The 14,057-nt window shown below is 41.6% G+C and overlaps 3 protein-coding genes across 3 annotated transcripts in view; 1 reads left to right on the top strand and 2 right to left on the bottom strand.

The window, feature by feature from the left end:
* Positions 1-2,555, top strand: part of CSUI_007319 (bromodomain-containing protein) — a gene marked incomplete at its 3' end in the record, with an annotated part of 9,855 nt that extends 7,300 nt beyond the window's left edge. Inside the window, exons 8-10 of the mRNA XM_068067465.1 lie at positions 1-5; positions 656-900; positions 2,094-2,555. The exon at positions 1-5 is cut by the window's left edge and continues 294 nt beyond it. Coding sequence (XP_067920559.1) covers positions 1-5; positions 656-900; positions 2,094-2,555 — 712 coding nt within the window. The remainder of the gene's footprint in view (positions 6-655; positions 901-2,093) is intronic.
* A 650-nt stretch (positions 2,556-3,205) lies between these two features.
* Positions 3,206-5,959, bottom strand: CSUI_007320 (uncharacterized protein; the record flags this gene model as incomplete). Its single annotated transcript, XM_068067466.1, has 2 exons — positions 4,501-5,959; positions 3,206-3,409 (listed from the first exon to the last, which is right to left on the bottom strand). The coding sequence occupies exons 1-2, from the start codon at positions 5,335-5,337 to the stop codon at positions 3,206-3,208; spliced, it is 1,041 nt and encodes a 346-aa protein (XP_067920560.1). The 5' UTR covers positions 5,338-5,959.
* A 2,025-nt stretch (positions 5,960-7,984) lies between these two features.
* On the bottom strand, positions 7,985-14,056 carry CSUI_007321 (uncharacterized protein). The gene is made up of 3 exons (XM_068067467.1): positions 13,923-14,056; positions 12,962-13,219; positions 7,985-12,219 (listed from the first exon to the last, which is right to left on the bottom strand). The coding sequence occupies exons 2-3, from the start codon at positions 13,072-13,074 to the stop codon at positions 8,319-8,321; spliced, it is 4,014 nt and encodes a 1,337-aa protein (XP_067920561.1). The 5' UTR covers positions 13,075-13,219; positions 13,923-14,056; the 3' UTR covers positions 7,985-8,318.
* Between the last annotated feature and the right edge of the window lies 1 nt (position 14,057).

Here is a 14,057-nt window from a genome sequence, read left to right on the forward strand (position 1 = left end):
CTTCTGTGGATTTGCTCTGTTTCGTTGCTGCTTTAATTGAATGCTTCGGCAACCTGAAGTGTCCGTACACTCCATATCCGGCTCGAGCTGAAGAGAAACATGCTTATTTCGACTTTCTACGTGAAGACGCACGAGCCTTTCGACAAGCCTTGGCTTGTTCAAGAGGGGGATTTAAAGACACCCCCTCGATAGGAAGAGCAAAAGACTCTATCAACGGAAATTATTCTACGCGGGGCGCATGGAATACTGAATGCCGAGGTGTGAAGAAAGTAAAGAAAACATAGTGAAACGCAGACAGTCCATTCTACTCTCTCTCTACTTATATACACATATATGTATATACGCATGTATATGTGTAGTCTTTTTTCATTATATATCTATATACGTAAATATGCGATACATGTCAATAGATTTCCCACATCGCATTCCAGCCTAGATACATAGATAGATTAACTATAGACAGATAGATGGATTAGTGATAGACAGATAGATTTAAGATAGACAGATCAAAGATAAGTCGTGTATTTACCTCGATCTTTAACCCGTGGTGTTGCTGCTTGTGTCTCTCATTGCTTTCCTCATGAACCACATATCCCAACTTTCTTCTTCTTCTTTTCTTCTTCTTTTTCTTTACTCCCCTCCTTTCCTCCTGCAGGTAGTGGGGCTAGCAGTAGTAGTAGTAGTAGTATTGCGGCCTGTGGCTGTGGAGGTCTTCCTTCAGCAGCTAGTCTATCTCAAGCGATTTCCGAGGATCGAAGCCATGGAGGTGTAGGAGGCTGGACCGATGCCCAGTGGGAGTCCTTCGTCACAGGAAATGCACGTGGAGTTGAAGTGGCTTTCTTGAATCTATGGCGATACTTCCGCCTAGATAGCGTTCGATCTCTGGCCTCTCCAAGACATGTAAGGTTTACTCTTTTCATTCTTCTCCTTCACATCAAAGCTACGGGCGATACGCCTGAGAATAGTCATGATAGGAAGAAGGATTCTGGACTTCTCGCAAGCACATGAAAGCTGGCCTGAGCTCTTCATCATGGACATCCACACTAGATGTACACATACACATACATCCGTCTTTGTATAGGTATATTCTGTATCTCTCTTTTCCCCTTCTATTGGGTGTTTGTTTATGTGGGGGGATAGAACTGATAAGCAGGGAGACGTATGAGAGTGTAAGCGAGGCAACCGATCAATCCCCCGATCGAAAGTCATAAAGCGAGAGAGAGGGGGGGGATGGTAGTGCATTGTCTGTATGTTGTGAAGGGCTTGATACGTGGCGCTTTTTTCACCTCTTGTGCTTGTCGCGTCGATTTTCTAGGTGAGAAAGATAAGGTTGAATCGATACAGGAAGTCCAGGGGTAGAATCCGTCGAGTGGATTGGCGCTGGCGTGTTCTTCTTACAGTCTCGCGTAGTACCTACAGATGTACGTATGTATGTATCTATATAGACGTCTTTAGATAGACAGAGGGAGAGAAAGAGATGAAGACAGACAGAGAAAGAGAAACATGAAGAGAGAGAGAAAGCTAACGCATGGGTAGAAGAAGGTGTGTACGGCGAAATTCATGTGGCGTAACAGCACGCGGAGCCATGATGAGTTCGTCGATGTATCATCTTTCTGATCGTAGGAAGAGAAAGAAGTCCAAGTGAATCGACATGAGTATGAAGAAGAAGAAGAAAGAGAGATACATAGGCACAAAAGGAAGAAGGGGAGATCCATCCGTGCCCTTCCTACTCACACGAGCGGAGAAGTCTGTTTCTTTCACCTAGATAAGAGAAGAGAAGAGAAGAGAAGTGTCTCCAGACTGAGGAAGAAAGAAGGAAAGAAAGAAAGAGATTTTGTTTGGATCTTGTGTGTTTATGGTTCTATTTGGGAGACCATTCGAGTCTTCCTTGAATGAGAAGAGATGCCTCTCCTAACCCATGAAAGTAGACCTCTTCTTTCTTCCTCTTCTTTCCTTTCCTTTCTTGCATGCACAAAGACTTCTTGTGTCTCTCCATCTCTATTCTTCCTAGGGAGAAATACAAAAAGATCACGTGCTCTTTCTTTGTCTTTAAATTATCTTTCTTCTTGATTTCTCTCTTGCTTTCTTTTCAGGCCATTAGCTGCGCTTTCATCCGAGTCATTAGTCGACAGCAGACCCTTCGCGATCTAACTAGACGTCGACTGTTAAGAGGGGGACCTAGCTGCTCTTCTTCCTCTACATGTGGCGCTTCAGAAGAGACAGCAGTAGATGATGATCTATCTGGCTATCCACCCATTGCAGCTTCTTCTTCTCTCTCTAGCAACCTTACACCTAGGGGAGAAAGAGTGCGCAAGAGCTCGACAGGGAGACCTCTTCAGGCAGGAGATCTCCAAGAAGAAGAAGAAAGGGACCTTGTGAATTATGAAGAGGCGGATATGAATGAAAGAGAAGAAGAGCGAGAAAGAGGCGGGAGTGCTGTCGAGGAGCAGATCCCTTTAGATTTCTTAATCTTCGTTCCGTTAAGGACACATGAAAAGTATCTGCAAGAGAAATGCTATGCAGCGTATGAGTTACATTTCGCATATCATAATTTCTCGGTAAGCAAATGAAAGAAGAAGAAGAACCAGAAGAAGGAGAAGAAAAGGATGACTGAGTAGATAGCCTGGGGTCACTTTTCTATCCATGGGGGGGGGAGGGGGGGATGATGGAGAAGAAGAAACCATGTAGATAGATAGATCAAAGATAGATAGATTAAAGATAGATAGATAGATCAAAGAAGAGCCAGCCATAGAGCAGCAGGCGAATAGATATTTAGATAGATAGGAAGAAAGACATACGCCGAGAATCTACAGAGGCATATGTAAACGGAGCTAGGGATGCAAGAGGAGACGTGAGCCCTAGCATAGGGTTGGATAGACAAATAGAAAAGAAGAAGAGAAAGTGAAGTCGTTTGATGAATGACTGGAAAGAAAAATTCCCATCTCGAGTGAAGCCCTAGAAAGAAATCTCAGGCAGTCCAAACTACTACTAATGCTACTTCTACTACTACTACTATCAAGAAAGAAAGAAAGAGATAGAGATAGATAGAGGGAAACGAAAAAAGATCGATAGATAGATTAAAGATAGATAGATCGATAGAAAGGAAGCAAGATTCATTGATGAATGTCTTTATCTATTTTGATCTATCTAAGTCTCTTTCTTTCTTTCTTTCTAATTCTTTTTTGTGTATGTGGATGTGCTTGTATTACTTGAGTAGAAAAGGGTCATTCAGAGGCACGCGATGGAGCTGTTGGAGATGCTGAAGAGAAGAGCAAAGAGGGAGAAGAAGAATGGAGACTCCTAATGTATAAATGCCAAAGAAATTGCGAAAGCACTGAAAAAGAAGATTAACCAAGCCTTGTAGGACAGTCTCCATCTCTCCCCGATGTTCTCGGATCTGTCTATACACCTGAAAGAAACCCACAAAAAGAAAAAGAAAAAAAAACCTTCCCTCACAAAGAGGTCGTTGCATAAAAAGAAAGAAAGAAAAGAGTCTGAGTGTATCACGCCGTTCATCTCTGGAGAGAAAAAGAAGATCGAGCCCCCCCCATCCCTCCTCCTACGACTACTAAGAGAACGAGAAGTCTAAAGCCCCTTCACAGCCCAGATATAGACAGAGAGAGTGAGAGAGAAAGAGAGAGGCCTACGCATGCATATATATATATATATATTTATTTAGGAAGAGAGAGAGGTATATATATAAAGAGAGAGAGGGAATAGATTGATAGATAAATGTTGACATATCTCTCTCTCTCTATCTATCTATATATGTATGTAGAGAAATGGAGATAGCTAACAGAGGGGGGAGGTATAGAGGGTTGAGTAGATACACATGCAGGGGCATTCCGAGAGATGAATAAGCTCTCTCTCACCTATCCTACACGTGTAGATAGATAGCTATCTGTATGTAGGGGATATAGCTATTCGTCTATGATAGATGATATAGCTACGTAGGTATAGATAGATACACGTCCCTGTAAGTAGTCCATGTAAGTATATATATATATCTACATATATATACATATAGATATATACGTGTACTGATATCTCTGGGACATCCCTTTCTCTTCAGGAGGCCTCGCTTTCACAGATAGCATATACAGTATACACGTGTAACGATCAATCTATCTATTGGTCGATAGATTAAAGATAGATACAAAGAGATAGATAAATAGATAGATAGATAGATGGAAGATAGATGGAAGATAGATATAGAGAGAGAAGTGATGAGTCAGATAGAACGAGGATGGATGTGGCACTTTCTACAGCATGTTCAATGCATGCATAAAGAAGAAGAGAAGCAAAACAGGACAAAAGAGAAGAGAAGAAAAAAGAGAAAGAAATGAACTAGAGAGAGCAATGTGAAAGAAAGAGAGAGATAAAGTGGAGTACTCGTATGAAGCATGATGGTCAGTGTACGTATACGCATGCATGTATACATACGTATGTGCATGCATATATATATATATATATATATATGTGTATGTATGTGTATCATACTTGTTGGGTGAGAATGTTCCACGTCTTTTTGACGACGACTCTCCAGTTGCTTTTTCTATCGCTTTCTTCTCCTTCAACTTCCTCATTCTCTTCATTACCATCCTGGTAAGAAGAAGAAGAAGGAGATAAAGAAGACGAGGAGGAAGAAAGAGAAGTAGAGAGGGTTGGTCCCTTTCTTCTCCCTCCTCCGGCTACCCAATTGAATAGATGGCTAGATACTACTGTAGCTACCGGATGGAATGAGATGTGAGGAGTTCTTCTTTCTCTTCTTTCTTTTCGATTATGATCTACAAGAAAGAGGGAGCTTTTCTCCTCTCCTCTCTCGCTAAATCTATCTCCCCTTTCGCAATACTCCTGGTCTTCTCGGTCTTCAGCTTCAGCTTGAGAAGGAAAGACAAGAGAAAGGAGAGGAAACGAAAAGAAAGAAGAAGAGAGCGATAAGTTCTTGCTTGAATGAAATTGTGAACGAAGAGGTCGATCTTCTTCTTCTGCTTCTTCATTCTCTTTAGCAGGAGAGAAGCGAGAAGATGGGCGTTTCAAAGCAGAAAAGAAAGATGAAGAGAAAAGATGTGGAAAGAGAAGAGAAGCAGGGGGAGGAGAAGGAGATAGAAGAGATGAAGAACGAAGAGAAGAAGAAGGCTGAAGAGAAGAAGAAGGTGGTAGGGGGGTGGATGGAGAGAGAATAAGCCGAGCTGATATGGGAGAGGAGAAGAAGAAGAAAGAGAAGAAGAAAAGAAGAAGAGAGAGAGCACGTGTAGGAAAAGATGAAGAGAGGGCCTTTTTCAAATGAAGAGGAAGACAAGAAAGAAGAAGAGAAGAGAGGGTGTGTACCTCCATCCTTTCAAAGTCTTCTCGAAAAAGAAAGAAAGAAAGGTACGAAGCCTACCCTGTGGAAGAAAGGGAAGTAAAAGAAGAGAAAGAGGAAAGAGTAGTACACTTGCTACCACTGTCTGTCTCCTTGAGAAGTATGAAACTTGAAGAAGACTTCTTCTTCTTCTTTGAATTGCCTTCAGAATGGAGAGAAGAAGAAGAAAGAAGAAGAGGATCACACGAAGAAAAGGAATCTTTCTTTCTTATTTCTTTCTTGCTCCTCTTCGATGAGTTGCCAGTCACCTCTTCAAATGAGACATGCAAAGAAAGATAGAGAAAGAAGAGAAAAAGAAAGAAAGAGGGAGAGATAGAAGAGAAAAAGAAAGAAGAAGAAAAGATATATAAAGACTAATGCTATTGCTCTCGTTGGGAGAGGCAAGCAGGAGGAGGGTGTGAAGGAGGAGGACGAGGAGACACTTGTCTCGACAATGAAGAGACACCTCTTCAAGCAAAAGAAAGAAAAGCAAGAAGAAGAAGAAACTTCTCTCTAAAGAAAAAAAGAAAGACTTATGGTAGCTAAAATGATAATAAGAGTTGAAGAGGAAATCCATGAAGATGCCGAGAAATAGAAGAGAAAGGAAGAGAAAAGCTAAAGAAGAAGAAGACAGGGATGGGGATGGATGATGGAGCGACAAGACATCTAGTGAGGAGAACAAGGGGAGAGAAGAAGAAGAGATTCCTTCCTTCTTCTTCTACACGCAAACTCTCACCCTTCTGCATGCAATGAATAACGACGACTGGGAGATCGGATTTCTTTCTCCACCTTCGGTAAAGAAGAGAGAAAAGGAGAATGAAGAAAGAGAAGAAAAAGGCCCTAGTTTGTAGTTGGGAAGCGAAGAAGAGAGAGGAAGAGGAGAGAATTAATGCAAACTGAAGAGAAGGCTCTTCTTTTCAAAGAAAGAGAGATATCTTGTTAACCTTAGAGGCAAGATGAATAAAACAGATTGACAAGAAGAAAAAGGGAAAAGAAAGAATGGATAGAGAAAGAGATGGATAGAAAGTTAAATAGATAGATAGATACCTCTGTGTGTGTGTATGTGTGCAGCTGATGCCGGGATGAAGATCCAAGTGTATGTACACCTGAAAGATTTCATTAGAGAATGTGTCAAAGTGAACAAGTGGATAGCTTCTGATTGAGAGCCATTCCCAATAGACTTCATTCACTTTTTTCTTCTATTTTCTTCTCCTTTCTTCTCTTCTTTTAATGAAGAAGAAGAGGAAATGCACGAGGCTACGAGCATCTTAAAAGACGCAGCAGGTCTCCGCCCAACTACTGAAGAAGATGAATGGGCCAAGAAAAGGAGGAGGACGAGGAGGATCGAGCCCCTCCCTCCCCGTTGGAAAGATCACTCTTTCTCACTCTTTCTTTCGTTTCTTTGTGTCGTATCTCTCTACATGAACAGTGAGGGAGGTCTTCTCTGTGTGCGTGACTTAGTAGGCTTGGAATACTACTGTAGAAAGAAGATGAAAAAGAATAAGGAGAAAAGCAGTCCCCTACGTCAGCAGATCTCGAGATAGAAAAGAGACTTCTTCGTCTTCTTTTCCTTTGGTAGGACTACTAATAGTAGTAGTAGTAGTGTATAGACACCCGTATGATAAGAGGTCTAGTCGTATTGATACATGTCGATTATGTTCTTTTTCTGTCTTCTTTAATTGCTCTTCCAGGAGAAAATGTCTAGACTTTCTTCTACGACTAGGACTATTCTTGCTCTCTCTCTCTCGCTCTATCAGAAGAAAAGAACCTTCTTGACTCCCTCCCTCTCTTCTTTCTCTCTTCAAAATTTATCTACTTCTTATTCTAGTCTTCTCCTCCTCTTCCTCTACATTTTCTCTTGTTTCTCTTTGCCTGTAAAGAGATTGAAGAGACATCTATGACCCTTCTTTCTTCTTCATCTTTTTCTTTTCTAATGGTGGGTGTGTGTCTTGTATGAGATCTTTCTATTGACGCCAACTCTACTACGTCCAACACAAAAGATTCTCTTTCACTACGCACATACATACACACTCTCTTTTTATACACGCATATATATCTATCTATCCACATATACATATATAGCACATGGAGATCTCTCTGTATATAGCACGCTATACGTTCTCGAAGTGTTACGCACCAGCCATATATATATATATATAGAGAGAGAGAGAGATAGGTAGATAGATAGATCCAGCTATACATGTATACATAGATAGATAGATGAATAGGTGCGGAAGATGTCGATAGTAGAGAGTGACGAGGTGAGAGAAGGAGAATGAGAGATGAAGGGAGCGAGAAAAGAAGAAGAAGAAAAATCTTTCTGGCTTGCTGAGATGAAGGATGAAAAGTCGGTAGAAGGGAGAATACGATGGTTGTATACAGAGATAGAGATAGATAGAGATAGAGAGATGTCGTTCATTCTTTCTGACTTTCTAATTCTAGAGCTAGGCAGTGAAGGAGACCTCTGTAGAGAAATAGAAGTCGAATAAGAAGAAGATAACTACTACTACTAGTATTACTACTACTACTCTCTAAGAATCGATCTATCTTCAACCTATCAAGGGAAGAGAAAATTCCTTCTTCTCCTTTCTTTTCGTTTCTTCTTCTTCTCCTTCAGCCTTCGTGTCCTCAGCTAGCTGACACGTGTCTTGTAGACAGCTGTGTAATGAGCTAGCCGCATGTCTAGTCCTTGAGAGAGACATGAGTCTATGGACTTCTATACCAGAAGAAGCAGAAAGTAGACAGGGAGTGAGAGAGAATCTTCTCTACCCTCTATAGGAATGAAGGATAGAGCCTGGCCTTCTCTCCAGATCAATCTCCTCCGCTTATGCTCTTTTTCTTCATCTTTATCTCTTTCTTCTTCATACTTTTCACTATGATAAGAAAAGACGCGGGAGGAAAAAGCTAAGAAAGAAGGAAAGAGAGAATGAAAGAAAGCAAGGAAAGAAAATTGGAGAAGGAAAACCGGTCTGTATTAAACAAGATGAAAAGAACGTTCTGCAGCATGCAAGAAATCTGAGATTTCTTCTTCTTCTTCTCGTTCAGAAGAAGAAAAGTAGACAGTTCCTCTTCTTCTTCTTGATCCCTCTTCTTCTTTTCTCTCTTTAATAAGGAAAGACCCATCCATCCCGACGTCAGTACGTTGTTGAAGAACGTCTTCTTCTTCTTTTTCTTCTCTTTCTCTATTTCTCATGGAGAAAGAGGAAACGAAATAGTCAAACAAGACATGAGGTAGATCTCTCAGAAATCTCTCTTCTTCTTCTTCTTTTCCTTCTTCTTCGTTCTTCTCCTTCTCATAAGCAAGAGAGAATCTGCTGTGTGTCTGAGGAGTAAGGGAATGCATATTTCGATGCAAAAGACGGTCTACACCTCTATCACTCTTGAGGAGCAAAGAGTCAAGATCTTTCTCTTTATCGCTATTCAAAAGAGAAGAAGAAACAGAGGAAGAAGAAGAAGAGGGAAAGAAAGAAGGGCTACTTCTCTCATTGGATATGCTGGAGAGAAGAGAAGTCTTTGTATGAGGGGAATGAAGAGGACCTTCTTCAAAGGGGCGGTTAGGGTGACCGCCACCTTCCTTCTCTTCCTCTTCTTCTTCTTCATTCTTATTTCCGTGTTCTTCTTCTTCTTCTTCTCTTTTCTTTTCATGAACTTCGTTTTCCTTTCTAGGTCTTCTTCTTCTTTCTTGAAGAAAAGAAAAGAAGAAAAGAAGAGAAGAAGAAGAGGAAGAGGAAGAAAAGCCGTTCATTCCGACAGGGTGACGGAGAAGAAACACATAAGGGGAGAGCCCCACCTGTGAAGGCTCTTCATTGAGAGGAATGCTTGTGTCTTTAAAGTTGAAAGAAGAAAAAGAAGAAGAGGCAAAACTCTCATAAGGCGGGATATCTTCTGGAAAGAGACACGAAGAAGAAGAAGAAGGAGAGAATAGAGGGACGTCAGAGAGATGAAAAGGAAGTGAAGAGACGTCTTGGATGAAGGAGGTATCGGAAGACAACGAATCAGGATAGAAAGAAGAAGAAGAAAGAGAGGAAGATTGAGAGACAGGTTCGACAAGGCAACCATCAGGATAGATTCGGGGCATCTCGTAATACGTTCTTCGTGTATTTTGGATCATAGCTCTCCTCTTTCTCTCTAAAGAGGATATATCAGACTCTTCTCTCTTCTCTTCTGTCTTTCTCTTTTCTTCTTCTTTCTCTTCTTCACGGGCGTCTCCTTCATGTCTTTCTCTGTACAGCAGAGGCCCTCCCCCTCGGTGTTGGTCGTCCTCGCTGCAGCTGTGATGAGCTCCTTCAGGTCTATCTTTCTTTCTGCTCTGAGAAAGACTCTTCTCCATCTCTCTTTCAGGTGCTTTTCTTCTTTCGTCCTTTCTACCCAAGTCGATTCTTCCTGGCTTTGCTTCTTCTCTCTCTCGCCACTGAAGAGCAGAGAGGCATTGAGAGATCGACGGGGAACACTGCATGCAGAACAACCCTCTACGACAGCAACAAGAAGAGGAGGAAGAGCAAGGAGAAGAAGAAGAAGGAATGAGAGAAGAGAGAGAGAGGTTCGAGTGAATAGATGGAGAGAGAGAGAGGAGAGACTTTGTAGAGAGATGTGTGTGTTGCTCTTCTTTTTCATTAGCTTCTTTCTCTTGGATTGATAAGCGATTCTTTCTCGAGAAGAAAGAAGAACAAGGACCGATGCAAGAAGAATAAGTAGAAGAAGTGAAGGGCGCGTCAGTTGTGCTTTTCTTGCCTAGTGATCCTTCCTTTTCATTCCTTCTTCGATTAGAAAGAAAACAATGGCAGCAAAGACTCGAGTGTCTATACACCTCAGCAATACGTGACGAAGAGAAGGAATGATAAGAGAAGAAGCGCTTCTTTGAGAGAGGATGACTTAGACGTAAAAGGACTGTTCCAGGGCCAAAGGAAAAGAATGTGGAAATCTCTTCTTTGTCTTTCATATGCTCGATGAATCCTACAAGAGAGAAAGAAGAAGAAGGGAGAGAGGAGAGAGACAAGGTTCTTCTTTCGCCATCGTCTTCTTCTTCTTCCTCCTCCTCATCGTCTTCTTCTTCTTCTTCTTTACTTTTTTCCTTCCCTTGTTGTTCTTCTTTCTCTGGCTTGGTATCGCATGCAAGAAGGGCTGAAGGCGACACACTAGGGAGAGGAAGCGGAGATCTCTGGGGGGGAGAAGAGGGAGAAGACCTAGGGTGACAAGAAGATGAAAGAGAGGCGGAGAAGGAGAGGACGAGAGAAGCATATTGATAGAGGTCCATGGCACGTACGCATGAAAAGGAAGACGAAGAGAATAAAGAGGAAGACGAAGAAGGAGACGAAGAAGACGATAAAGATAGATGATGATTTGGATCAGTTGCAAATCTTACAGCAGATTCATTCTGAAGAGAATGAAAAGAAATATACACAGGACATGTAGATGTTTTTTTTCTTCTTCTTGTCCGGCAGCGAGAGCTCGATAAAATCCCTGAAGAGAAGGGAGAAGAAGAAAAGGGAGATGCGGTCCAGAAGGAGAGAGGAGAGAAAGAAAGAGAAGAAGAGAAAGAAGAAATACGAGGAGGAGAGATGGAGATTAGTGGTCTGTTCGAAGGAGGGGGATAGCAGATCAGTGATGACGCAGAGACTGTACATACACCTGGCTTGGAGAGAAGAAGAGATTCCTTCTCTCTAGTACGCCGTCCTAGCTGAAATACTTTCTTAGGAAAAGAAGGAGAAGAAGGGACATCTTGCTGTGAAGAAGATGCGAAAGAAGAGAAGAAAGAAGAAGAAGAGGAAGGTAGCTGATAGTGAAAGAAAAGAGATGGAAAGAGAAAGCACAGACTACATTGTCGCGATTCTGAAGGAGAGAAGGAAAGAGAGTCATGAGGTGTACATACACCACACCAAGATGGATGACGATCTTCTTGATAATCCCATGTTTTCTCCCGCCATGTTTCACTTTCTCCCTTCAGGTCCCAGACATCTTTCTCACTCTCTTCCTCCCCCTCTTCTTCTTTTTCTTCTAAAGTGTCTAGAAGTCGCTCTTCGCATTCGCGTATCCACGGCTGATAGGTATAGATGGAATTCACAGCAAAGTCTTCTTCTTCATCTTCCGAGGTATGTGGGCTTCTTTCTTCTTCTTCTTCGTCTATGTCTGGCGCTTCTCTTTCTTCTTCTTCCTCTACTTCTTTGTCTACGTTTAGTTCTTCCTCTTTTTGTCCTTTCTCTTTCTCTTGTCTTCTTTCTCCCTTCCCTTTACAATGAGATCTTGTTGCTGCCCTCCTCCTTCCTTCAAGAGATTCGTGCATCTCTAGGTGGAGAGAGGAAGGCATCACGACATTTCTGTCTCTCTTGCTATCCTTCTGCCTATACACGGGAGATAAAGCAGACGTAGAAAAATAAGGAGAAGGGCAGCTGCTTTCTTTCCTTTCTTTCTTCTCTTGAATGAAAGAGAAGAAAGACGAAGAAGAAGAAGAGATGTAGAAAGGTTTGGAGATCAACAGAGAAGGAGGAGGTACTTCAAAGGGGCTCTTGCCGCCGTATAAGCCATTCCATCGAGGAGGAGAAGTTGAAGAGAAACAGAAGGCTTCTCTTCTCGATTCAGCACTCCGACAAGCTATGACACTTCTCAATAGCATCTTCTCTTCTTTCTTCTTTGAAAGACCAAAGAAATCTTGTGATACTTCATGAAAAGGAGAAGATGAGAGAAAGCAAGAAGAAAAAGAAGAGGGTCGTGACGGAGAATTTCTTGGGGCGCATCGGATGATGTAGGTAGGAGGCGAGTCAGCATCGATGATAATATGAATCGATTTAGCTGAGCTAGCTAACCTCGTACTATTGAAAGATCTTTGAAGAGGCAGAACCCACCAGTCTTTATGATCAAACACTCCTCCTCCTCTCCATCTCCATACAAAGAAAGAAACGAAAGAGAAAGAGAAAGAGTGAGAAAGAAGGAAAGAAAAAGGGAGAACGAAAGAGAAGGAAAGAACAACATAAGGAAGACGAGGAAAAAGAAGCGGAAGAAAGAAGAAAAAGGAAGAAAGGGAAAGAAGACATATTACATCTATACATATATAAATATATATAGATATACCTATCTGTAAAAGTTAGTATAGATACGTGTATGTATGTATGTAGGTGCCCTATTTGAACCTTTTGAAGGGACGAAAAGCGTCATTTCCTGACCTTTCTTTACCTCCTCCTGGTGTCTCCTCGATCCATTCTTCTACTCTTTTTTGTCATGCAACATATCACGCAGTCAAAGCCAGTCCATTCCCGCTCCGTCTCTCTCTATCTCTCTCGGGATGTCTACATACGCATAGGTAGACACGTCAATACTATTATTTCTCTGCCTTTTTCTCTAACTCTTATTCATCTGTCATCTATCTATCAGCCTGCGTCAAGATAGCTAATGCAATCGAATCAGCCGAAGAAGAAGGATGGAGAGACAGAGTCAGAAAAGAAAGAAGAAGAGAGATACAGCGACAGATAAAGAAACACAGACAGGTAGGCAAATCAAAGAAAGATAGATAGATAGCTTAAAGATAGCTTAAAGATGGATTAAAGATAGATTAAAGGTAGATTGAAGATAGATAAAAGCTGAAGGTAGATAAGGTAGGATAATTAGGTGAGTTTGGGGTCGTACCTAAGATGTATCCAATTATCCTTATCGATCTCGTCGTTATGGTCGTGAGCCCCATCTAGGAAATTCAAAGAAAAAGAAGAAGAAGACGACGGAAAAGGCTTTAACAATGTCATGCCTTGAGAGAAACGTCCTCTTCCTCCTCCGCCTTCTTCTTCTTCTTTTCGAGCGCGTTTCTCAGGCCGTAGTCGGGGCGTTTGAATCTTTTGAATTATGTTGTATGCGAGCTGCTTGCCTCCATCTGCTAGCACATTGCTATACCTGACAGAGGAGATACACATACACATACACATAGCGACACACTGGAAGAAAAAAAAACTATTGAAAGAATGATAGAACGATAGAGACATAAACACATAGACAGAGATACATCAATGAGACCATAAATAGATAGATAGATTAAAGATACATAGACATATCAAAGATACATAGTATCCTCTCTACCCTTGGGTGGCCTGTGCCATATCCATGCAAGCATATATATGTATACATATAAATATCTATATATGTAGCTATGAACTTTTTCTCTCTCTTTTTATGTAAATAGAGAGAGAGGGAGGAACACACAGACATATACACAAGGAGAGCGTAGTATCATTACGGAGACAGAGAGGAAGCCGAAGAGGAGGTGAGAGTGCGCGAGATCTAGCATATGACTCTATCTATCTCTCCTTAATCTATCCATCTGTGATCTCTTGAGTCGATCGATGTACCTATCTTTAATGTCTATGTATGGAGATGTACTATGGCGAGAACGACAGGTCATATAGACTCTAGGAGGGAGATCAATCAATAGAAGTCCGAGATGGAACAGTCCCACCACAAGAAGAAAAGAGTCCTCTGTAGAAGAGGTAAGACTCCTGTGTATATACAGCTGTTTAGACTGCTATCTTTCATAGCCACAAGCATAAGAAAGTTTAGAAAAGCAGAAAAGAGTTCTTTTTCTTCAGATCTTCTCTCATACCTTCGCCGGACAGACGTCGCGAGAGAAAGTAAGAAAAGCGGAGAAGAAAAGACATTTGGAGAACGTGTACTTCTTCTTTCTTCAAGCTCATGTCCTCTTCTTCTTTCTTCATCTCCTTCTCTGTCTTCTTCTCCT

The sequence above is a fragment of the Cystoisospora suis genome, assembly GCF_002600585.1.
Source record: "Cystoisospora suis strain Wien I chromosome Unknown contig_3844, whole genome shotgun sequence".
In the NCBI taxonomy this organism is placed as follows: Eukaryota; Apicomplexa; class Conoidasida; order Eucoccidiorida; family Sarcocystidae; genus Cystoisospora; species Cystoisospora suis.

Excerpts from the sequence above, each read along its gene's own strand:
- CSUI_007321 (XM_068067467.1), bottom strand. The coding sequence starts at position 13,074 with ATGACATTGTTAAAGCCTTTTCCGTCGTCTTCTTCTTCTTTTTCTTTG. Across the intron at positions 12,220-12,961 it reads GATAATTGGATACATCTTAG|ATGGAGAGGAGGAGGAGTGT; the intron begins GTACGACCCCAA and ends CTTTGTATGGAG.